At 31.5% G+C, this 25,076-nt stretch overlaps 1 protein-coding gene across 1 annotated transcript in view; it reads left to right on the top strand.

The window, feature by feature from the left end:
- Window positions 1-25,076, top strand: part of LOC145313540 (general transcription factor 3C polypeptide 1) — a 35,497-nt gene that overhangs the window by 8,982 nt on the left and 1,439 nt on the right. The window contains exons 17-51 of the mRNA XM_080152988.1: window positions 1,151-1,269; window positions 1,508-1,619; window positions 1,918-2,037; window positions 2,332-2,381; window positions 2,675-2,751; window positions 2,977-3,080; window positions 4,414-4,532; window positions 4,634-4,760; window positions 5,177-5,311; window positions 5,741-5,824; window positions 6,785-6,963; window positions 7,268-7,325; window positions 7,466-7,537; window positions 7,630-7,769; window positions 7,877-8,029; window positions 8,146-8,235; window positions 8,313-8,469; window positions 8,832-8,927; window positions 9,909-10,195; window positions 10,626-10,711; window positions 11,645-11,829; window positions 12,062-12,293; window positions 12,743-12,818; window positions 12,952-13,060; window positions 13,395-13,460; window positions 13,673-13,728; window positions 17,352-17,532; window positions 17,698-17,822; window positions 18,878-19,006; window positions 19,251-19,392; window positions 22,041-22,174; window positions 22,495-22,563; window positions 22,912-23,015; window positions 24,394-24,458; window positions 24,823-24,874. Coding sequence (XP_080009114.1) covers window positions 1,151-1,269; window positions 1,508-1,619; window positions 1,918-2,037; window positions 2,332-2,381; window positions 2,675-2,751; window positions 2,977-3,080; window positions 4,414-4,532; window positions 4,634-4,760; window positions 5,177-5,311; window positions 5,741-5,824; window positions 6,785-6,963; window positions 7,268-7,325; window positions 7,466-7,537; window positions 7,630-7,769; window positions 7,877-8,029; window positions 8,146-8,235; window positions 8,313-8,469; window positions 8,832-8,927; window positions 9,909-10,195; window positions 10,626-10,711; window positions 11,645-11,829; window positions 12,062-12,293; window positions 12,743-12,818; window positions 12,952-13,060; window positions 13,395-13,460; window positions 13,673-13,728; window positions 17,352-17,532; window positions 17,698-17,822; window positions 18,878-19,006; window positions 19,251-19,392; window positions 22,041-22,174; window positions 22,495-22,563; window positions 22,912-23,015; window positions 24,394-24,458; window positions 24,823-24,874 — 4,090 coding nt within the window. The remainder of the gene's footprint in view (window positions 1-1,150; window positions 1,270-1,507; window positions 1,620-1,917; window positions 2,038-2,331; window positions 2,382-2,674; window positions 2,752-2,976; window positions 3,081-4,413; window positions 4,533-4,633; window positions 4,761-5,176; window positions 5,312-5,740; window positions 5,825-6,784; window positions 6,964-7,267; window positions 7,326-7,465; window positions 7,538-7,629; window positions 7,770-7,876; window positions 8,030-8,145; window positions 8,236-8,312; window positions 8,470-8,831; window positions 8,928-9,908; window positions 10,196-10,625; window positions 10,712-11,644; window positions 11,830-12,061; window positions 12,294-12,742; window positions 12,819-12,951; window positions 13,061-13,394; window positions 13,461-13,672; window positions 13,729-17,351; window positions 17,533-17,697; window positions 17,823-18,877; window positions 19,007-19,250; window positions 19,393-22,040; window positions 22,175-22,494; window positions 22,564-22,911; window positions 23,016-24,393; window positions 24,459-24,822; window positions 24,875-25,076) is intronic.

The raw sequence follows: 25,076 nt of genomic DNA, 5'->3' as shown, positions 1-25,076 counted from the left end.
ACTCGATAGTGAGGCAAAATTATTTTTGTTAAAAATTCATCTAAAAGCACATTAAAAATCTACAAAAATTAAACAAATTCATATGTTAATAACCCTTTTAAGAAATTATTTAATTTTTGTAAATTTACTTATGCGATTTTGGAGGATTTTTCACAAAAATTATTTTGCCTCACCAGCGAGTAGCCAGCCTAACTTTTTTTTAAGAATCCACCTCTTTTTCACTCAGACTAAATTTTTGAGCAAGTAAGTTTGATTCAGTAAAGCTTTGTACTAAGAAATGATATTGTTTACAGCTGACTTTTAACTATGTATGAAATAAAAAAAAACATGCGTTCGTAATGAAATGTGTACATAATTTCAACCAATGAAATTTGATGTAGGTTCCGATGTGATCATCCTATTGGCTCAATCAGACATTCCCTCTCTTTCTTAGTATCTTTATTATATTGATAATACATAAAAATATCTCTTCTGTAGATTACAAATAGCAGTTGAAACGTTTGGACTCTCAACTAAATCAACCAACCAATCAAAATTCAATAAAAGTCCCCAAGGTTGTTGAGCCAACGAATAAGAAAACGTTAAGACTTAGTGTAATGAACAGCCCAATGTCCCCTCCCTCTTTGGTTTCATTATCAATATGATAAAATAACCATTATCTGTAAAAGAACTGTACTGTCTCATATACATTAGTTATAGAGAAGTTGCGCCTCGCAATAGAAAATCTACATTATTTATAAAAAGAATTTTCTGTTATAACACTGTTTTCTATTGTAAAACCTTTTCTGTTTATGTATTCTTCTCAAGTCTTACTCACAAAAGATTTTGTCATAGAAAAAGTGGCTTTGGGTTTCAGAATTCTTTAGTATTTTCACTCTGTTTGTCTGTCTAAAATATAAAGTAGTTCGATATATGTCCGTATGTATGAAGGAAAAGTCTGATTTTCATGGAATTTGTCTTCTAAGTACCTAGTCTTATGATGTTTTTAGGCTTTTATGTAATTGTGCCTAAAACTACTAGCAACCAATAATTTTCCCCATATATGAATCGGGTTAATCCCTTTAATATTAGAGAATGAAAATTTGTATTAAAACGTAAGTTTTGCTTATACAAAAAATTGTACTCAAAGAATTACTCCATCCTTGTTTAGAATCTGCACTTTGTATGTGAGCCGCATATAAATGAGTCAAACACTGTGATACAATCCGCTATTGAACAAGCTAAAATGAAATTCAACTCCTACAGATTGTCACCTGACCCGGAATTAAGGTATGTCTTTATATCATTATAATACTTCTTCCTTTTCCTATCCATTTTTAAAAAGTTTCAATAGTAAGGTTCAACATAATTTTGTTATCATTAAGACCTTTAAAACGACGTTGCATCAAAGGTTTTCTGTCGTGTACGTCCATCCACTAGTATAGTTATATAATGATGAACTTAAATATATTGGATAAAAAAACTAATATATGGTATAAAGAACTCAGAAGATTGTTAAAAATTTTAGGGAATTGATACAAAAGAAGATTGATGCTGGGGAGTTTGTTAAAGAGGACACGCCATGTAGTGGGGCGTCTACACCACCCCTACAAATTGAATCTGGCTCAAGTACACCAAAGGTAAGAATAATTTTGATACACCCTGTAGTTGGGCGTCTACACCTCCCTTACAAATTGAATCTGGCTCAAGTATACCAAAGGTAAGAATTATTATGCTATAATCTGTATTTGGGGCGTCTACACCTCCCTTACAAATTGAATCTGACTCAAGTACACCAAAGGTAAAATTATTATGTGATACACTCTCGAGTGGTATTCTACTTTTGTTTATCATGAAAGATTTTATTATAGTCACAATAAAAAAAAAGCAGATATCTATACGATTTGATAATTTAAACTCAAATAAATCATATTTTAGGGTAAGATAAATAAGAGATATGGTCTGCAACCCAAGTTTGTTCGCATGAGAGAGCTACACCTACTGTTGTTCTACCTCAGCAGAGATTATACTGGCGACACTGATCTTGATCAATTTCAGGTATAGGAATACTTGTCATAGGTTTGGCACCTGAAGAAATTTTGTCTCCCACTTTCCCTCCAGACAAAATTATGAAGATCTGGGTCAATGACGTCTAAGCTTTCTATTTTGTTGTGTAAAATGAGGTGTTTCAAAGGTTGCGGGGGGGTGTTATCTAATGTACTTTGACATTCCTGTTTGGGTAATTTGTTTTAGAATAGTTTTCAAATTAAACGAAATTACGTTTGTAAATTGGAAGTAAAACGAATTGAGAGTAATAACCTTTTTGAAGTAAAACATTTGTTTTTATCGTAGGCTCTGAAGGGTTTACAAGATAGGGAACAACTCTCTGAGGAAGATATAAGGTAAAAAACTTTGTTTACATATTAATGGTTGGAAGGAAAGGGGGGGAGGGAGTCAATAAATTTTCCCTCCTTAGTTGTAAAACTCTTGCTAATAGTCGGTATGTTTTATACACTTTAGACGTTATTAAAGCATTTGACGATTCACAAATCTTATAATTTAAAGTAGTAAATATTTTGTATGTCACTTACCACTGAATTGATTTTAGCGAAGCTTCACATAGGTCCAGGTGTGGTTTTATACCTCTTTTAAAAAATTTGTATTTAGAAAGTAAAAGAAAATAAACTTTTTTTAGGGAATTAAGTAAGTGTCAGCTGTATATGTCGAAGCCTGATTGGAGGATGTTCATTCCACCATTACCTAAACATGCAGGTATAAATGCGTAATATGTTATTTAGGTCTTTCATTATGAAATACTCTATTTGCAAAGAAAGGATGGAGGATTGTTATTCTTTCGGCTTGTTCAACATAGGGAATTTTAAAAATGGAATTATTGTTAAAGAGAGGGTATTCATTCAATCGTAATGCCATAACTTTAATTAATAATTGGCAATTCCAGCGTCTTGGTTGTATAAAGAAACATATGTTTTATTATAGACTGGAAAGAAGGATGGTGTTTGATGTGTGATGTTCTACTGCGTCTTCCACTTTCCATGTTTGTTAAACTGGTTCATATCACTCTGGAGGTTCCTGGTTTACAGGTAGAAATCTTTTTATACTCAATACGACAAAGAATTTTTCCTTTTTGCATTGATATTTAAACCAGGGATAAGACAATGGCCGATAAATTGATGTACATCCCCAATGATGATTAACAAAATTAACCCTTCTGTACATTACTATTAGTGGTTGAAACATTTGAATAATCAACTTGATAAACGCTACTAATTTAAATTTAATTAAGGCCCCCAAAGTTTTCAAGCCAACGAATAAGAAAACGTTATTAAAAAACATTCGGGACTTGGTAATAAAAAATTATTTGGCTTTTTATTGATAAGAAATATAGGAACAATATACTTTATATTTAGGAATACCTAGAGCATCCAGTAAAACAACATATGTTAATAAGAAATCTACCAACAATATATTTTATATTTAGGAATACCTAAAGCATCCAGTAAAACAACATATGTTAATAAGAAATCTACCAACAACAATATACTTTATATTTAGGAATACCTAAAGCATCCAGTAAAACAACATATGTTACTAAGAAATCTACCAACAATATATTTTATATTTAGGAATACCTAAAGCATCCAGTAAAACAACATATGTTAATAAGAAATCTACCAACAACAATATACTTTATATTTAGGAATACCTAAAGCATCCAGTAAAACAACATATGTTAATAAGAAATCTACCAACAATATATTTTATATTTAGGAATACCTAAAGCATCCAGTAAAACAACATATGTTAATAAGAAATCTACCAACAATATATTTTATATTTAGAAATACCTAGAGCATTCAGTTAAACAACATATGTTAATAAGAAATCTACCAACAACAATATACTTTATATTTAGGAATACCCAGAGCATCCAGTAAAACAACATATGTTAATAAGAAATCTACCAACAATATATTTTATATTTAGGAATATCCAGTAAAACAACATATGTTAATAAGAAATCTACCAGCAATATATTTTATATTTAGGAATACCTAGAACATTCAGTAAATCAACATATGTTAATAATAAATCTACCAACAATATATTTTATATTTAGGAATACCGAATGCATCCAGTCAAACAACATATGCTGATAAGAAATCTACCAACAACAATATACTTTATATTTAGGAATACCTAGAGCATCCAGTCAAACAACATATGTTAATAAGAAATCTACCAACAACAATATACTTTATATTTAAGAATACCTAGAGCATCCAGTCAAACAACATATGTTGATAAGAAATCTGCCAACAACAATATACTTTATATTTAGAAATACCTAGAGCATCCAGTAAAACAACATATGTTAATAAGAAATCTACCAACAACAATATATTTTATATTTAGGAATACCTAGAGCATCCAGTCAAACAACATATGTTGATAAGAAATCTTCCAACAACAATTAGGAAAATGATTATGCATCAGAGGAAATACATTTTCACCATTCATGAAGTTGCTACAAGGTTAGAAAAATTATGATTTGATAAAAAATTCATTTAAAAATTCAAAATAAGTACCTAAAAGTTAAACTCCATATTAATTGCTACAGCTGAGCTTTTTTTAGGCTTGCGTACATTGGAGTAATACAATTTGGACCACAGAAATTGAAAGAAAAGGACCAAGTATTTCTGTATGTGAATATGAACACAAGTCTTATGGATACCACCTCCAGTATTTCTGGTTACCACCAGGTAGCACTTTAAACAGATGGCAGAAAATCTAATATTATTCTGAACAAAATAATGTATTTTCAGAGATCTTTTGAGATAAGCCAACGCACTATTCACACCGTCAATGATAATCAACAAAAATACCTTTTTTTTCTAGTTAGAGATCTAACCAATAAAATTAAAAAAAATAACCTATAATTTTTAAGCCAGTGAATAAGAAAACGTGAGCACAAGTGTTTTCATCGGTTTCTTTTCCCTTCCTGTGTAACAATCTTTTTAATGGAAATTATCATAAAATGTTTTTTTAAACCTATAAAAAGCTTCATTAAAATGTTAAGCCTTTTTAGAGATAAAGATTCGGTTAAAGATAACTGAGAACCCTTAATAATAAATTAAGATAATCTGCTTTCCAAAAACTGAGTTACTTTGAATTTCAGGTTGAAACAGGACGTAATTATCCAGTGAAAACCTACAACTTGACATCTCTTGGCCAAGTTGAGAGATATTGGTATGACATGTGGGAAATTTGTATCAGCACTCCTCTGGGAGAGTCCAGTGGCCTTAGTGGTCAGGTATATATCATTCTGTCATTGTATTAAAATTATTCTTGTGATAAGGATAATACCTATACACCCATAAGGAAGTCAAAGAATATTTTTGTTAAATTCAAATCAACACAAATAAAATTATTAACTATTCGATTTGTCCAAATGGGGTTAGGTATTAAAAGAATATTTTTTAGAGGAGTTTTATCAGTAGTCTCGGGAGGGTTGAATACTCTCCCCAAAAAAAGATAAAATCTTGCCACAAAAAGAGTATGAATGTTGTATGAAAAGGAGAACCTTTACGGCCCTGCGGTTATTGAGATTGATACGCAACATACACCATATCTCTATTATATGGATATCCTAACATTTATATTTAATATCGCAGCTGCAGTTAAAATATCTCATTCCTAAAGAAAGTACGTTTACTATTGTCTTATGAAAACACTTGTTTAGGAGATAACTGTAGAGTTGATGGACAGGAAGCCAGAAATGATGGCTGCTCTGGAGCCAAGGCAGGCAGACGATGCCCCTCTACAGGTATTGTAACTAAATTATCTTGTTTACTTCAAAAGTAAAAAGTACATGATCTCAGCCCATAAAAGAGTTACAGCTTTAAAATTGGGCACAGCAGTTGCTTTTGTGAAGAATAATATGGAACTGTAAAGAAACGGCGGTGGAACCGCCGCTCCCGCCGAAAACCGTCGTTACCCGCCGAAATTTTTTATGAATTTTTTCGCCATATTAGACAGTTCTCAATCATCTGAGAAAAACTTCTTTTCTCTCATAAAAATTTCCGATATATTTTTACGTGACACTTATAATATTTCAAACATGTCAATATTAAAAAAAAAATTCACTTATATTTTCACTTTATACTTGTAATATTTTACACTTTAATATTGACATGTTTGAAATATTACAAGTGTCAAGTGAAAATATAATAGAAATTTTTATTAAAAAAAGTTTTTCTCAGATGATTGAAAATTGTCTATTATGGCGAGAAAAGGCAAAAAAAAATTCGGCGAGAAACGGCGGTTTCGGCGGTTCCACCGCCGTTTGTTCATAGTTCCATATTGTTCTCCATAAAAGCAACTGCTGTGCCGAATTTTATAGCTGTAACTCTTTTATGGGCTGAGATCATTCGCGTTTTACTTTTGGTTTCAAAAAGTGGCACATCCGCCTTCCCCCTTTATAACATTGAACCTAAAAACTAGAGACGACTACAAGCCTTCTAGCACTATTTCTAATAAAAATAACGGCTTTAAAATTAGTTAATGAATATTTTTTGCATTGATGACAATAACAGTATTTATGTAAAATTAATATTTCAAGAAGACACATTTTTTTCTGAATATCGATCCTTGTTTGACTGGTTTAAAGTTTAAAAAAAGATTTTCTTTATGAACAATTTCATTCTTCAATCTTTGGCGAATTTTTAGATGTTTTCTTAATACATTTTGACAGCCAATGCACAAATGTTTATTATATCTTTTGCAGGACGATGGTCATATACCTGGAGATGGTCTTGGGGCAGCAGGTCTTGACTCCTCTATCTTTGCTCACTTAAAAAGGAATTGGTCAACTAATTCCTCAACTAAACGTGGACCAATTGGGAAGAGTGAACACATCCAGAGGCCGCCATTTTGTATTCAGCTGTTGCAGGATGATGAAGAAGGGTAAGCATAGCAATCTTGATTAGTTATGGATATTATAAAGTTTTTTTTTGCATAGTTGTTGTATTATTGTCGGAAGGGATGGGGGGGGGGGGTTATCTAGGGGCTATTTCTCTTGGGTGGTTTGTAGTACCCTGTCCCGAAATAGTAATAAACCTTCCCAGGACCAATAAGAACTACATTGTAAAGGAGAACCGTATTGGTCCAGCCGTTAGTGAGATCAATCGGTACAAACAGATAGACATCCTGTTACTTTAGTATATAATATGGATAGTATAAAATTACTTATATCTTAATTTCTATTTAGAGTGGAACCAAGAAGAGCCAAATTGCCTATAATCAGCACTGAAATAAAAGTTACCAAGGTATCAATATACTAAATATCATTCAATTCAATATAGATTTCCACTAATTAAAGATAAAAACAGACTTTACAAACACAATATATTAGAATCTTTGAATAGGTTTCTCATGATTTTAAGCTAACTTTAGATTTTTGTGATAGGAACCAAACAGAGCCAAAGAGAGAAGAAAAAAGGTTGTTGAGGAACCAAAAACAGCTAAAGTTGTCATTAAGGTATTATTTAAAGATTGACACAAATAAAATTTTAATCACATGAAGTCGCACTTAAGATTTATTACTACAAGTTTGAGCTCAATTTGTTGCAGGAGCCGGCAGTGCGACCTAACAAGATCACTCGTGTATTGGGTAAGCGTAAGACCCAGGTTGAGAGAAAACCTTACTATGATGAGAAGGACAAAGCTGCTCTGCGACTCATGAGAAAGCTCAGGGTTGACTGGACAGCCAGGTAAACCTTTTGGATAAATACAAAACACAATTTAGAAATAATTAAAATACAAACACATGTATAGGTATTGTATATGTAAAAAAAAAAAAAATTTTCTACATTTTCAGAGAGGACAGTTTCCTATTGTTATGCCGTGCAGCTGGTATGTTTCTACGGGCTGACACCAAGAATCAGATGGTTCAGTACACCAGTGTTAGGGATCTGCTACATAAATACTTTCCAGAGTCTTGTAATAAGACCAGTAGAGCCTGCCAAAGGAGGTAAATTATTTCAATAATATAACATTTTTCGTATCTGGGCTCTAAAATATCAAAATATACCTAGTAGATTTATAAGCAAATATTCATTTAAGATATACAATAACTATTTGTATAAGGTTGAACTACATGATGAAGAATCAAACGACAGTGGACAACGTCAATTTATTCTTGGCAGATCTACAACAGGACGAAACTCTGCTGGACAGGTAACATTGAATTGATTTTTTAAATCCCCTTTTTAAACATGAGGAAGTTGATTTTATCTGACAAATAAACATTTCAGATTTAACTTGGCATTAGATCCGAATGAGAGCAAAGCAGATGCCGATCTTCGTCTTGACACTGAATTTGGTGAACTTGTCCATATTCTTATCACTAAGAAGGAGAATGCCAGCAATGCACCAAAGCTTGATCTTCCTGATACAATTGAAGCTATCAAGGCACGTACTTGCATTATTTGTTTGTTTAATAACAAATACTCAAAATGAACTTTTCTGTTAGTTTATCCAAAATCCAATAATCTATAGCAAATACTGTTTATTTAGTAATTGAATAATGAATCTGCCTAATGAAAATACTTACAACTGCCTTATTATAGAAAAGAATCAAAAAAAGTATCACAAGGATTCTAACTTTTTTTTTCATACTTAATTTAGGCAAGGTTAGGTTAAATAAGGATTAGGTAGCCCCTCTGGTTGAGCTTCGCGCATAGGCTAAAGTAACTTTTATTAAATGAGATTATTCAAGGGAGGATTATACCAAAATAATAATTGACACAATACCAATGCCTGTATGATTAAAGGAAAAATACATTATCCTGAATCCTGGATCCTCTAGTCCTGGAACTTCTAGTTCAACTGGAGTGGTCACAACCAGTAACAGCAAAAACGCTTTCAAGGTAAATTTTTTTAAAAAGATTCAAGAACAGATTTCATGAATAACTATTCATTAGGGTGGGTCGATTTTGGACATTTTTTTTCTGAGGCCAAAGCGGGCATCTGCACTCAATTTATATAGATATAATACACCTCTGGATGATTAAAAATTTATCCTAAGTCTTAAAACCGCTGACGACCAGACATTCAATTGTATAGCTATTTGTAAATGGGAGTCAAAAATTTATTGAATCAGAACTATGGCTTCATGGTGCTCCCTGGAAATGCCTTGAGGAGCTGAGTCAGGAACTTTTGTCCGTTTCAAAAAATCTCGTTCCTAGCCTGAGAAAATCTAAAAAACCTCTACAAATTGGACAATTCTCAATAAACCTTAATTTTTTTTAGTTTTTTAGTGATTTCTAAGGCTAGGAACGAGATATTTTGAAACAGACAAAAGTTCCTGATTCAGCTCCTCAAGGCCTTTCCAGGGAGCACCATGAAGCCATAGTTCTAATTCAAAAAAATTTTTGAATGTCGTCTTTGCATACTAATAAGTAATGAATTATATTTTTAAGTGGTCGTGTTCTAAAACTCAATTTTTTAAAATTCTTTTTCGGTCAGAAATGTTTTTAAGGTTATTTTTATCTGTTGCATATCCCCGCTTTGTCTAATTCCAATATGAACCCACCCTACTATTCATGTAAATGTTATATTATGGTAAACAAAGGAAAAAGTACCATTTTGACCATTATTTTTTTTGCTAATAGATTTAATTTTAAATCTATTAACATTAAATTCTTTGAAAAGTGAAAAATTTACTCTTGGATATTTTTTTTAGAAAAATCAAATGAAAAGATGCGAGTTTAGCTGTAGTTTCGACTACAAATGATTTTTTTTTGTTTTCTAGATTATTTCTAAATATACAAAACATATTTTTTTTAAAAAGAAAATTCAAAACCCTCCCACAATCATATAATATACATAAACTTACCCACATATATTAGGAGCCAACATGCATTGAAGATATCCACTGTGCCGTAATCAACACTCTTGTTGTCTCAAGTCTCTGTTGTACCTCTGACAAACGTAGCTGGACCTTCCAGCTGTTTAAGATCTACCAGCAGTATCCTGACACCCTGCTAAGAAAAGCTATGGCGGATTTACGGCAGAATAAGATGGTTTCATTAAAGAAACATTACAGCAAGAATAATCTAAAGCAAGGAAATTATTTGCCCCTGTCATCTAGTCCATACCAGTTGTCTGTAACATTTGCTCATTCATTTTTAAACAGGTAAGAAATTTAATATAAAAAAGGAGAACAACTTCAAATAATCTTTGAATAATCTTTGAGCACTGATAACCCCTCTTATTTTATAATGAATTGATAATAATGGGTAGTTTTTTTCCCTAGGCCAAACCCATGCGGGTGTCCCTAACATTGCTGGGCTATCCATTACCCAATTCAACCTAACCTTCCTAACTTGACCTAAAGTAATTAACAAAAAAAACGAAAAAACAACAATAATGGGTGGGTATCTAGGCTTTGTTCAACAAGGTGGTTTGTGTAAAAGTGCAATTCTTTCTTTAATAACTCTACCTTTACTCTAATATGAACAACTTTATATACATAGAAAATGTTAGTAAAATCATAATTTAGAATAAAACATAATATAGAATCTTAAGGTTCTAAAATGGGTTGTTAAAATTAACTTGCTATTTAGATACCAGTACGATATTTACTCCCAATCCTGGCAAATGATGAAAATATTTCTGGATAATCCAAATCAGTTCACTGAAATACAAATAGGTTAGTTTATTATTTAGTTTTGAAAAAACAAGGGGTATAGTCCCTTTCGTAACATCGCACCTTATGGGGCGATTCTTCGTATTTTTTACAGTAGCTTTTCTCCTATTTCTAGCCCCTGCGGGGCCAATTACCTAACCCTGTGGGGCAATCACCTAACCCAATATAAACTAACCTAAAATAACCTATAAAAATCCATTTTAAAAATACGACGAATCGCCCCTTATGGGGCGGTGTTACTAAAGGGACTATACCCAAAACAAGTACCATTACCTCCATTAAATCAACTTTCTTTAAAAGTTTATATGGGTAATTGAAGTAATGGAAAATAAAATTTACCCTGAAGATTTTTGTATTGATTTTTGTCTGTGTATTATTTAAAAGTCATAAAAAACAAGACGCCTTGAGTACTTTACCGACCGACATATTATCCTTGTTACTCCGGTTAAAAAGTAGTTGCAACAATCAAAAGAAAAAAAGTACCTACCAAATATAAATATTACTGTTGGTTTTGCCATGAATAAATGTAGAAAACTTAAATGCATAACCTAGAACTATTTATGGTCTAACTAATTACCTTGAAACTTAATTACCTAGTATTACCATTAATGTACCAAAGGTTAATATTTTACCTACACATCTTAACATTTATTGCTAGTAAAAAGATGCATTTATTGTTTGTATCAATTGAGTATTTCTGCTTTAAAAACTAATATAAGAAAAATAAGCAGCTTGTTGTTGTCTTGAATTTGTCACGTAATTTTAACAAAATTCGCATTTACAGCAGCTATTTTAGATGGGAAGCAAAAAAAAGAAGGGAGGCAAGTGGAAATATTAGGTTTACATTTTATTTGAGACTTTAAAATTCCAAAGCTAACCTCTTACTTGAATTAAGTGATATGGATTGTTTGTATTTACCTTTCTTTTGTAAATTAGGTCAGGAAGGAGGCTTCGCCGCCACCGTAACAGCCCTATTGGCCCACAACAAGCTCTCATTCTGTACTGAGGTGCCTGAACAACTGGTTGTTCTTGACCCTACCCTATCCGCTGTTAATGAGAATTATATTCGTATTCTGGAGAGGTATAAAGAGCTGCTAAGAAATGCTGGAGGTGTAGACCAGGTATAAACTTTTTATTCTCTTAGCTTAATACTAATAATAGTTAACCTCATCCAAAGTTCTTCTTTTTTGACCAGCCGTTGCATAACTCATCTCACACTTTATGTTTTATGGGGGAAACGTAAAGGAAATTACTTTGAAAACAGAGAGCATGAATATTGTTATGAAATTTGAATATTTTTACTCTATTGCTCTAAATCTACTAAAAAACAGTGTAAAACAATCTATATGTTAGGCTGACATCGACAACATTAGAATGTCACCAACAAAATCCCTACAATCAAGTGTAAACCAGCCACTGGCAGAACCAGGACCTTCCGGATCATCAAAGTCGAGCAAACCCACTTGTACAACTTTGTTCTCTAAAGCAAAACACCAGAAATTGGAGAGAGATGATAAATCAGAAAGTGAAAGATCATCGGAGGAAAGAGAGACGGAGAAAGTGATAAAAGAGACGAGAGTAACAGGTAAATAGAAAAGGATCAGTAGGCTAATTTCTTAGTAAGTGTGACAAAAATATCACCAAATTCTGACGGGGAAAAATTCTTTACCATAGAAGTTACTTATTACGGGTATAGACTATACTTTTAAACAGTTACCCCATTCTTTTTTAAGTATTAATTTTCATCTCTCTTCAGTATATATTGGCATTTAATCACTAATGTACATAATTTGGCATCTTTTTTCTCGAATCTTACGAATTAGTTTCTGGATAATACTATCAAATCTGTGCAAAAAAAAACTATTTTTGATAATGCAAGACAAAATTTATCTTCAAATCAAAAAGAATGTACTTTAAATAAATATATCATGTACATATGTTCAATAATTTACATTTTATAAATATTGTTAAAGCATAGAAAATACCTATAAAACAATTATTCAATACAGTGAAAATATGGTTGTATTATTTCAGGTGTAGAAAATCTGATCTTGTTCCAAGAAGGATCTGATGCAAGGAGTAATACTGCTCTGGCTAAGTCAGCAAGCAGGTAAAAGGTTATCCAAATAGATTGTAAAAAAACTTTCTACAAAATAAAAAAATATTTTTACATCCATTCTAAATTTTAAACATTGTAGGTAGTTAATTTTCTGACATAGAATTCATGAAATATGTTAATTTAGAATTGCTTTGTACATGATGAGAGAAGAAATACACAAATCTCCGCTGGATTCTGGCGACCCGGTCCAACATTCTCATGATTTCTTTGTTATTTCTTCTTGTAAACTACAGGTATAAGCCTGTCCAATATTATCATTAGTACTTCTTGTAAACTACAGCTAGGAAATTATTATTATGTAGACTCTGTCAATATTATTTCTTGTAAGACAGACAGACATACAAACATCAAACTTTTATCTAAATTCGAAGGTGGAAGAAAACAGCCTAATTCCTCCATAAGACTTAATTTTAATGTGAGAATGTCTTAATCTTTCTAGGGACTTTAGTGAATATTATCTAAACTGGAGAACCCAATCGGGGTAGTCGTTAGGAAGATCTTAACTGGTGGACTCAAAAATCTTACGAACGACCTTATACAATAGGCTATTAATCTATCAATATTTAGGGAAAACTGAAATGTCCAGAGCAAGTGGATGATGATGAAAGAATTGTTAACTATAGTGATATCAAGGTAAAGGATTACCTATAGGTTTAAAAAATACTTAAGTTGTCAAACGTGTTTTTAAAGTCTATAATTCGTAAATTTCAATAACCTTTTCATAACTTCTACCTAACTTTTTGTTTTATTCATTTTAAATCTGTTGATGAAAATATCCAATATTCCATTATCATAGTGATTTTTTGATAAATTTTGTTGGTGTTTTAATCCTGTTGTGTTTGAAGGTTCCTATTTCCTGGCTGCCTGGTGATATCGCAGCTTACGAATCTCTTTTGATAAGGTACATTAGATAAGATTTCATTTTTGGAATTTTAATTTATTTAATACTAGCGGCTGTGCCCCTAGCATCTAGGGGCTCTGTATTGCAAAAGATAGGTAATGGCAAAAAATGGCCTAAAACCATCCCAAGACATAAATCTGGAAATAAAATAACCTAATACCATCCTGGGATATATTTGAAGATTCCTTGAAAAGAAGAACTAAATCGGTTCAGCGGTTTGTGAGATCCTTTGTTACATACAGTATGACCCTCGAAAAAGTATTTTTTAGCATCTGCAGCCCTTATTTCTCAATGAATTATTAAAAAATGTATATGTCCTTGTTCTCTATAGATTTCCACATAAGTAGATATAAAAATTTTAATTTTACCTCCATTAACTCCGGAGATTTTTAGAGCTAAAGTTTTAAAAAAAGTGACTGAGAAAAAGAATTTGTTTTGTTTCTCATAATTTTTGGATGGTTATATTATGTTTTTCTGGCAACTGAATAATAATACACAAAGAAAAACAAGTTAACTAATTGTTTCTTTTTTATTCCACCAAAAAATATCAATTTTATATGGCAAAAAATACTACTGAATGAATTTTGCAAATTTTAGGTTATTTATTTACCCTTATTTATAAAAAGGATTAATTATGACAGTTGCTCCGCCCCCTTTTCTGACATTTCAATCATTTAATAGGGGGTTAATTAAGTTTTTTAGACTAAAAAATCATTATGTTCTAATTTTATTTTCTTTATAACTTTTTTGTTATTAAAGTTAGGATTATGAAACAAAAACAATTTTCCTGCTATATTCCGAAAGATTTATTTGGTTTTTTAATCTAAAACAAATTTGCCTAATAAGTAAGTTTTTCAAAATACCATTAAACTAAAAAGACTCAAAAAATATGTGTAAAAAAATGCTTTTTACTCAAAGCCTAAATTTTTTATTTCATTTTTGTATAAAGTTTCTGCTAGTAACAAAAATAAAAGAACTTCTACCTTAATTTTGCTTAAAAAGTCGTTTCATGTTAAAAGTTACTTTTTCCTCAGTCACTTTTTCAAAGCTTTAGCTCTAAAAATCTCCGGTGTTAATGGAGGTAAAAAAAAATATTTTTATATCTACTTATGTGGAAATCTATAGAGAACAAGGACATATACATTTTTTAATAATTCATTGAGAAATAAGGGCTGCAGATGATAAAAAATAATTTTTCGAGGGTCATACTGTAGAAAAAAAGATTGAAACATTAGACTAGGGTGATAATATCTAAAAGTAGAAAGATAACAACTAGAAAGTAACACAAAGAGCTGATAATCATTAATCTGAGATAATCATCTCAGAAACGCTAAAGAATAGAATAGAATTTATTTCCTCTAAGGTGCATATAATATAGGGCGATTACTAGTAAGTTACAATTTTTTACTATAGATTTCTTCCTGAAAGAGATTGCATATAATCAAAGAAAATACTAAGATTTCTTCCTGAAAAAGATTACATATTTATATTTCATTTTATATCTCTTTCATCATATTACAGGTACAATAATATTGATTATTTATATCGCAACTTATTAAGAGTTTGATTACAAGTTTAAAAACATATGAACCTAGCTCAGGGCTGTAGTGAACACTCCTTCCCGTTCACCTACATTTTATTCGTTTGCTGCATGATTTTTAAAAAGAAAAAATTGAACTCTGAGCAAGCTTAGGTGCGAGTGGATGGCTTAACCCCAGCCGGGGTTGTTGAACCGTTGATTGTCACGGCGCTTACCAAGTCGTTCCTGAGCTTAGAAAAACATAGTTGTAATAACATAGTTGTACATTACATTGAAGACACATGAATAAATATACTAAGTATGCTAAATATACTGCTATGACAGGTGTTCCACCGGAATCTCTACGGGGTTTCCAAAAGTAAGACCGGTACAATTATGTTACCAGTGCCATAGAGGTTACCTATGTCTTTATTCCCGTTATAAAACACTGTTTCTCACACCGACCTATCTTTCCCTGAATTGAATGATTGAAGAAATGAGTTAATATTGTCCCGTGGGATATATTCCCACAGATTCTTTGGTACCGATTAAAACCCTCACTCATCCCAGTAATTTTTTTCCCTACATCCCTGACGGCGTTGCTTGAAAAAAAATTTATAATTAAAAATTTACTTAAAAGAAAGATTTTTTTAATATTTATTTGCTGAGTTCTATCGCAATAACAAGGACATACAATTATACGGTGAGCGTATAAATGTACCTAGATAAAACAAAAAGTATAAGGCAGGTTTACATTAATTTCACAATACCATTATTTAGTTAATAATAAAGTACGATGTATAGTAAGCTTATTACGGGCTTTAAAGAAAAACTGATTTTGATTTAATTTTGCAAGAGGGAGAATTCCCATTTACTTAGAATACATCATTTAATCGCTAGTGTTCTTTTAGGTATGGTGATGATAAAGAAATGAAACTAGATAGGACAGAATAATATTATTTGAGGACAGACTTTTTTGACAGACTATTTTTGACAGACTATTTTTGACAGGTATGGTGGTCGGTTAGTTGCGCTGTCGGTTGCTGACCGCGGCGGCCGGTCCGTGGCTTACATGTCTAGGTGTTTCTCAAACACTTAGTCTTTGCTTAAACAATATATTTGGCTATTTGTGACGATTGGTCCATATGACCAGGAAATCCGTTTATATATTTGTGATGTAACCACGTAACTTGACCGGCCGCCTGTCCGGGCTGTGCATTTTTGCGGCGCATGCAGGAGGCCACTCCTATCTTCGAGGAAAGGGTTGCTGCATGCGCGGAAAAGTGCCCTCAGTTCCTAACTTCGCGGCGCCGCTCTCCATACTTGTCCGAAATAAGATTAAAAGAGACTTAAGAAGAGATTAGAAAGACTTAACAAAAGAAAACTAAATGATTAATGCGTACATTAGTCCCTAAGTCATAGTATGTAAAGAGCATGAATGTAGAACATAGAAGGTCATAAAGAAATAAGAAATAAGTTTGAGCATGTTTCCTCGAAGAATAAATTAATCTGTCTACAATTTTAGCTTGTCTGATAGAATCTTTTTAAAAATTTGTCTGTTACTCTCTAATAAGTAGAAAATATAAGTAGAAAAATATACAATAGTTCTTAAAAGAAGCACAAAATAGAATGAAAAGATTTTAAAGATTTACTGCAAGGGATAAGGGATAAGGATCTGTGAGACAAGTATGACAACAGCAAACAAAGCACCTCTGCTAAGCACCCAGTAAACCCTCCCCCCCCCCCCCCCCCCCCGGTATAAAGCAAATCCAGCAAAAAAATATCTTTCCCTTTATGAACAAATAAACAACACTTTTGATTTTATTTTGATATTGTTACCCACATACAAGCGAAAATCAGTTGTAAAAATAAAAGCTCAGCCAAAAAGCTGCTTAAAGGCATTACAACCGCTATGGATATGCTCCATAATGTTGGGAATGCTGGCAAGAAAAACCTTGCTTCTAGCTTTAATAGCAGCTAGGTAAATATAATTTCCCCTATAGCGTTCCAGACGGACAGAGAGATTTAATTATAGAGGAGCTTCGTTACCAAAATGTTTTGAATCTGTGAATATTGATATTTAAAAAAATAATAAATGCTTTAGGTTTGGTGTTGGACTGAGCGGACAAAATGCCTTTGGAAATAACAGGTTATTATTTACAGAAATAACCAGCAGCATTATTCCATTAACATTAGATCCTGTACCGGAGATCTTAAACAAGATTGAAGATGAGGCTTATAGAGAAAGAGTTGAAAGAATTCTTGAATTCATAGATAAAAAACAGGTAAAATATTTGTTTTATCTATGCGACCTTTTCTTAAAGTTAGAAAATAAATTAGGCCCATTAATCGCAATTTCGCCATTTAATAATGCTTTGCGTGTATGAAAAAAATACCTTAAATCATGTATTTTTATATTGGATGAAAATTTTAATATGTTTTTAATTTAGGATATGGGGGCAACCAAAGAGGATCTTCTTGTAGTGGATTCAATGTCAAGAAAAGACATAATCAGCTGTTTAGAATTTCTAGTCTGCAGCAAGCTTATCATTCCTGTTGGCATTGTTGATACAAGGTTAGTAAATATTATCTAAATGTAGAATTATATGATTTAAAATTTTTATTTGTTCATTGTTTAATGCAATTATCTCTTTGATAGCTGATTGATATGTATCTTATAATACAAAGTAGAACGATGTCTGTCCGTCTGTCTGTCCGTCTGTCCGTCTGAAGCTTAAGATCTCGGTAACCACTGAACCGAATGGATTCTACTCTTCAGGGTATATATCTATTGGTCCTGCGGTGGTTTTAAGCTATTTTCTTGGGGGGTGGGACACCCCCAACCCCCCCAAAAACAAAAAAATCCCCCCCATTTTTTTTTTTTTTTTTTTTTTTTTTTTTTTTTGGTGAAGAATTCTTTTGTAGAAATATTCTTTTGAAGAAGAATTCTTTTGTAGAAGATTTCTTTTGTAGAAAATTTCTTTTGTAGAAGATTTCTTTAATTCTTCTTATTTTTTTTTTGAATTTTTTGTTGTTGTCATCTCTTGTGGCAAAGCCCCTAGAGGCTAGGGGCGAAGCCGCTAGTATTATTATATATTGTTAAATAAAGTTCATTTTTAATTTCGCGGATTTTCTTAAAAAAGTAATTGAAACTTACGTATTAAAGATATGAATTTATATCTGGTTAAAAAAAACACAAATAAACGATAAGATATTTGATAGGTTTTTGGTTAGCTTTATATTTCTTAACGGGACGCCCCCCCCCCCCCTACCTTTAATTTTAATAAATTTTAATCTTTAATTCTGGCACATCAGATTAACCAGGAACACAGGGAAGGAAAATAGAAGATATTTATGGGTATTTCTTTATTTTACTTAAAATTTAGAAGGTTAAATCTTTTTAGTAAGCAACCCCATTTTTTTCGCATTTGTAGATATTTATTCATGCAGCCAGTATACATACTGATAATTGCGGGACTTTCATTTACACATTCAGCAAAAGTACAGTAGATGTATTTTTTCATGTTTTGCAATGTTTTCTTCAATTTTAGCTATATTAATAACAGTAGGTAATATTGAAACTCCCAACAAACTTACATCAACATGTTATTTATAATGTCAATACTATAGGTGGGTGTCCCACAAATACTGCAGAGACTGGCTGATTCACACATACCAAGTTACCAGAATCAAATTTACTGAGAAACAGGAAAGCACAAAGTTTGGTGGAAAACTTTATCATACAGGACAAGAAACTAGGTAAGGAGCAATGTTTTATCTTAGAAAGATCATTCTGTATTTTTACACAAAGGGCATGTTGGGCAATAATAAATCCTTCACTTATTTTTGCAATACATGGAAAATAAGGGATGGTTACTTAAATTTTTTTCAGTTATAAAATTACTTTTTTTGTTTCCAAACTATTGTGCTTGTAATTTCTAGAAATATGTTTCTTTTTAATCATTATTGTAAATACCGATAAAATAAATATTTTTCCTTATAGGGAAGAAGAAAGTAAAGAAAAACCCGGAGGAGAGACTGAAGGTTTAAGTCCACGTGTAAGGCGGCCACCCAGAAGATTCAGCGTTGAAACTGGAACAGGAGGAGAGGATATCAAGGTGGAAATTAAGAAGAAACATCCTCAGGTCATTTTGATTGATTGATTGGCATGTTGGTTAGATTTGATTGATTGATTGGCTTGTTGGTTTTATTTTTATTTGATTGGCTTGTTGGTTTTATTTTTATTTGATTGATTGATTGGTTATATTTATATTTGATTGAGTAATTGGTAATATTTGTATTTGATTGATTGATTTGATTGGTTGGTTATATTTTTTAATTGGTAAAATTCATATTTGATTGAGTGATTGGTAATATTTACATTTGATTGGTAATATTCATTTTGGTTGATTGATTGGTAAAATTTGCATTTGATTGATTGGTAGGTAATATTTATATTTGATTGATTGGTTATATTTATATTTGATAGATTGATTGGTAATATTTGTATTTAATTGATGGGTTGGTAATATTTACATTTAAGTAATTGATTGATTGATTGTTAATATTTATATTTGATTGATTGGTAGTATTTGCATGTGATTGATGGATTGGTTGGTTATATATTTCATTGTATTATTCCCAATTCATAACTGTAACTCTACGTTATAACTATATTGATTCGAGACTGTCTACTGGCTTATGTATTCCACAACACTTCTAAGATCAAAGTAGCAGTATTTCTCTTGTCTACTTTTTATGGCCCTTACCTTCCTTGGTTCTGAATATATTTTCTTCCTGTCCTTTTTCATTTGAAGTTTATTCTTTTTTTTAAGTTTTAATGTTTCCTCTAATTTTGTTCTGTTCCAGTTATTAGAACAAAGAACAACACTTTGAAACTAATGAAGTAAACAGAAATTTTATAAATTTCTTAAAAGATAAACAACAAAAATTGTCTTTCCTTGTATTCAACATTACAAAGATTGGGGACAAAATTCCCAAAAACAAATGTGTAATTGTATTTTACATAAATACAATCATGAAAACATTCATAAAATCAGATGTTATCGGTTAGGTGTAAAAAAGTTATATATTTATTTTTTAGCGAATATCACAACTTCATTTTCTACATTAAAGCAACAGCCATCCAAAGTTACAGTGCTTTTACTCATTTCTTTGTGATGGTTTTGAAAAGATGCACATCAGCCCTCCTCCTTTATAATTATAGAGTAGCTGTGCTTATGTATTAACGGCCAACAAGAATTATAAATAAACGTTGACTTTGTAATAAATGATCTCAAACCCTTGTATCATAAAGTGTAGATTGTGACATAAATACAAAGTTTGAAAGCTTTTGAACGGTTCTATACTATTTTTAATCTTTTTTGTTGGATTTTTAAGAATCAACAATCTTTTCACTGAATTCATTGTCTTATTTGAATTGAGCTTGTACAAAGTTTTTGTTTGTTTATTTGCCAACACAACTTTTCCCCATAACACACAGAATTTTAATAAGCTAGCTGCAATCATAGATAGATAGAGATCTTGGGATAGGTAGCTAGTTCTGAATAGGTTAGCTTAAGCAATTATGTATTGCTTAATATTGTCTTTAAATTCATTTAGATATCTTATCCTTCTTATTCTAAAAGATTTCTATGACTTAAAATTGTTTGTTGTAAAAAAAATCACCATTGAATTAGAATGTTTTTTTTTGTGTTCTATCTACAGTATTTACAGGTCATAGTGTTATTGATCTTTCAAGAAACTTTTCTCTTTCTTATGAGACCTTAGTGGACCTACATACATAAAGTCAGACAGATTTCCTATTAGAATTATTAAGTAGCCTGCATGCCAAGGTATTCAATTCTAACTCTATTCTAATAATAACTAAACACTTGATGAACTTTTGACAAAAATGGTGAGAACTGTTGTATCTTTATTATCTAGTTTTCTATGTGTTGAACAGATAAATGAGGCTTTGGTGGGGGAAGAGTTTGAGTGGTGCAGTTTTGATGCGGGAGCATTGTTGCATCACAATTTATATTATTTCACGTTTTCACACTACAGCAAAAGTGCCATATAAGCGAATTATTGGGGAAAAATGATTTTCGGTCTGGCATTGTGTGTAATACAACAGCTTTTTTGTGGATTTTGTTCTGGGAAAATTTTTATTTGACCATAGAATTTAAGAAACACTACCTATGCATTTAAAGAAAACATATCTTTCTTTACTTTTTCTAATACTTCAAAATCACAATTACTTTAAAATATTGATTGATTGGATGTGCTGTTTTTTATTTTTGTCTATTGATGATTTCAAGATTCTTTTGCAATTCAAGATTTAAAACAATTTATGTTTTTTTTGTATAATTTAATAATTAGCACAATTGCTAGAACACTTTCCAATGTTGATTTAGTGAATACAAACAGACGAGCACTAAATACAATAAAAGAAAATCTTAGTTTAAATGCAGAATAAAGTTATCTTTTAATTTTTATCTTGAGGTTTAGGATGTTTTTCAGTATGTTTGACCCTCTTCTAATTTGCCTTTCTAGACATCTAAATTTACCCTTTAAACCTTGTCATTAAATCATGTAGGCTGGTAATACTGGTAAAGTTATTTCGCTTTAGAAAAAAAGATCCTTTCATTCAAAAGTTGCATAGAAATTCTAATTGATGTAAAAATGATGTGTTGTAGGGCTGTTTGTAATAGCCCAAACCCTTCCCAGAAATTTATGAAATGATCAGTTCACACGTGTGTAGACTTCATCCATTATTTCATATTTTTTATAGCTTGCTGCAAAAGTTAGTAACGATGTATCCGACGCAGTAAAGAAGATAAACTGGGATGACATGGAGGAAATATTAGTTCAGATCAGACCTTGGGTTAGAATTGATGGCAGCCTCAATCGTAGAGTTCTTGACAGGTAAATATTTATACATAGTAGCGTAGCTACTCTACAATTACGGTATGTTAGTACGTCATAAAGTCATATTATTTCACTTTTAATTTACTTTACTTCCTTCTTTTAACCAATAATAGGTTTTCGATAGGATCAGGAGTGTCTATTCAGCTATAGGATCCTGGCTAAGGGGGGGGGGGATGAAAAACATCTTTCATTTTCCTCCTTATGTATAAAATAAGTGGAGGGAGGGGAGGGATGAAATATTTTTGGAGGAAAAAATTTATCTTGTGCAGAATATAGAACACCCCAGAAAGGGATATAATTTCCGTTTTTGTTTTTAGGCTGCTAGGAGCCGTGCTGGGAGCATCTATGCAGTTGCCTGGAAGCCGTTTAGACAGATTAGCTGCCAGGTAAGATGGAACACATGAACCTTTGCTGATAATGTTTTAGTATATGATTAAAGTACCTTTTTGATTAGTACCTATACTGTATGACACCAGTTAGGGTAAAAATCACTACTTTGCTAAAATATTGTTTTGTTATTTATGATGTTAATTCAGCAGAAATTTTTTTATTTTACATGCAAGAATATTTTTTCCTTTTTCTCAACAATGCAATGCTTTGATTAGGTATGATTTCCAAAAATACATAGTTGATTAGTCTTATTAGTTTTGAATTTTAGATTAGTCAACATATATTATTAAAAATATTAACTTGAACTTTTTTTTATGAAAATACGAAATAAAATTTATGTTTAGATTTTCTCCAGCCTTGCAACCAGTGCATGCCAAAGAGCTTATCCACATGTTGGCCCATATCAAGGCTGTTCAGCTCAACAAGATGACCAAAGCAAAGAAACCAGGTAAACATTTTGCATTCCCGGTTACAGGAAAATAATGCATTTTGTCTCAACTCAAATAAAATCTATTTAAAATTATTCTTTGTTGTCTTTCATAGGTTTCAAATTAAACTTTGGCAAAGGTCAAGAAGAGAAATTTTCTAAATTACTCCACTGCACCTAATGGATTTAGAATATACGTGGATACAGGGGAAATATTGTCGTTAACTTAGGTTGCTAACATGGACATCAATTATTCATCCAGTAGGAGGAAAGGAGGGGGGCTCGTTATTTAGCCAGCTACAAGTTTCACTTTATAAGAGAACATTATAATCTGGTGTAAGATCCAAGTAATAATAAATCCATTTTGCACCTGCAACCCACGACTTCCTTTTCTTTGACCCGCTGGGAAAATAAAAGTTTTATGAAAGTGAAAGTTTAAATTAGTGTGAGTGTGTGTGTCCATCTAGTGTTGCATCATTCCAACATCATTTTAGAATATAATAGCAATAATAGCCATGGTACGTTTTCTAGCTTAAAGTATAATTCATAAATGAATTTATTTTCATGATTCAGGGCGTTCATTCAACAGTTTGTCTCTTAATTTCTTTTCAGTTGTTAATCGTCATGACCAGTGGCGTACACAGTTTTTTTTGTCAGGGGGTGCGTGTAGCAAAAATTTTGACACTTCCCTGAAATCCAATCGAGATTGGTTTAAGTCTGTTAGCTTTAGAGGGGTGTAATACAAACAAAAATGGGGCCGTGATTTTATTGTTTTTTGGGTGATTGTTTTGTTTTCTACTTTTAATCTGTCAACTTTTTTTGGGAAGCTGAATGATAAGAAGTTCAAATTATTATTAAAATGAATGAAAGGTGAAATGTAGAAACATTGAATTGCTTGCTTCTGAGGATGGACGAAGAGTATAGAATAATAGTGCATATTTCATAAATAAGAATAAAAATTAATATTTTATTCTTTTACTCTGTAAAATAGACATTTCTTCAAGTTGCATAGCACATTACATTTGAAAATATAATGAATAAAAAATTCAAATTCTAAGGCTTAAAATTTTTAAGGCTTTTTTCCAATATCTGTTGGTGATTTTATACTATTTCAACGTTATTTAAGTATATTCTATAATAATTAATAAGGTTTTTTAGTCTGATGCTAAATATCTCGGAAAATAATGGTGAAAATTGATTTAGATTTTAATAAGGCTTCATAGATGACTTGGGGTGGCTTTAGGTTATATGCTTGACATCACCTGCCCTCCCCTTGAGGCTAAAGACGAAGCATCTAGTTAAAAATTAAAGAACCATATCCTAGATAGCTGATATATCCAATCCATGGCTTGATATTAACTTAATATTGTAAAGCTGTCCAATTGTTTCATCCATTTAGGTTTATGGAGTAAACCAGAGCCAGTTGTTCTAGAGGTTCCAGATATTTTAGATTCAGATGAAGAGGTTGGTCTTTATATCATAGCTTTGTATATTGGGATACTTATTTATTCTAGCTTTAAGCAGTATACAGTACTTTTATTTTAAGTTATACTTTTTTAATTCCTCTATGGACGATTTATAATAACGGAGGGCAAATCCTTTATAGGATTCAAGGCACTAATATCCCATTTATTGCAGACAACTTTAAACCAACACTTTGATTGCACGACCTTTAACTGGTTTACCTTGTTTTGGGCTAAGTCATTCATTCTACTATTAGTCTGACAAAACACGTTTTGGGCCAATACGATGAGCGGATGAGTTACTTCTTACGCTACAGTGGCAGTTTTCAATTCCTGAAATTTGAATTCATAAAGATTTTTTTTAGATTATTGTTGAACCAAGTGTTGATGCAATACTTTTGTTGGGACAGTTCATAGGTAAAAATATATTTGTTCTCATTATCAAAACATTTAAATAACTTTTTCTAAAAAATTACCTACTCCTAATTTTTTTCAACTAACCTCTAAAATTTAATAAATATTTTAAGATAAATGATCCTGATTTAGATATATTTTTAAAGAAACTTTTTAAAAAATGATATAAACTCTGATTAATGGTTGTCAAAATATCAGTCATAAA

The sequence above is a fragment of the Acartia tonsa genome, chromosome 3 (assembly GCF_053477335.1).
Source record: "Acartia tonsa isolate MP-2025a chromosome 3, ASM5347733v1, whole genome shotgun sequence".
NCBI lineage: Eukaryota > Metazoa > Arthropoda > Copepoda > Calanoida > Acartiidae > Acartia > Acartia tonsa.
Note: the sequence above shows the minus strand (reverse complement) of the source record. Positions and strands in the feature narration are given on the sequence as shown.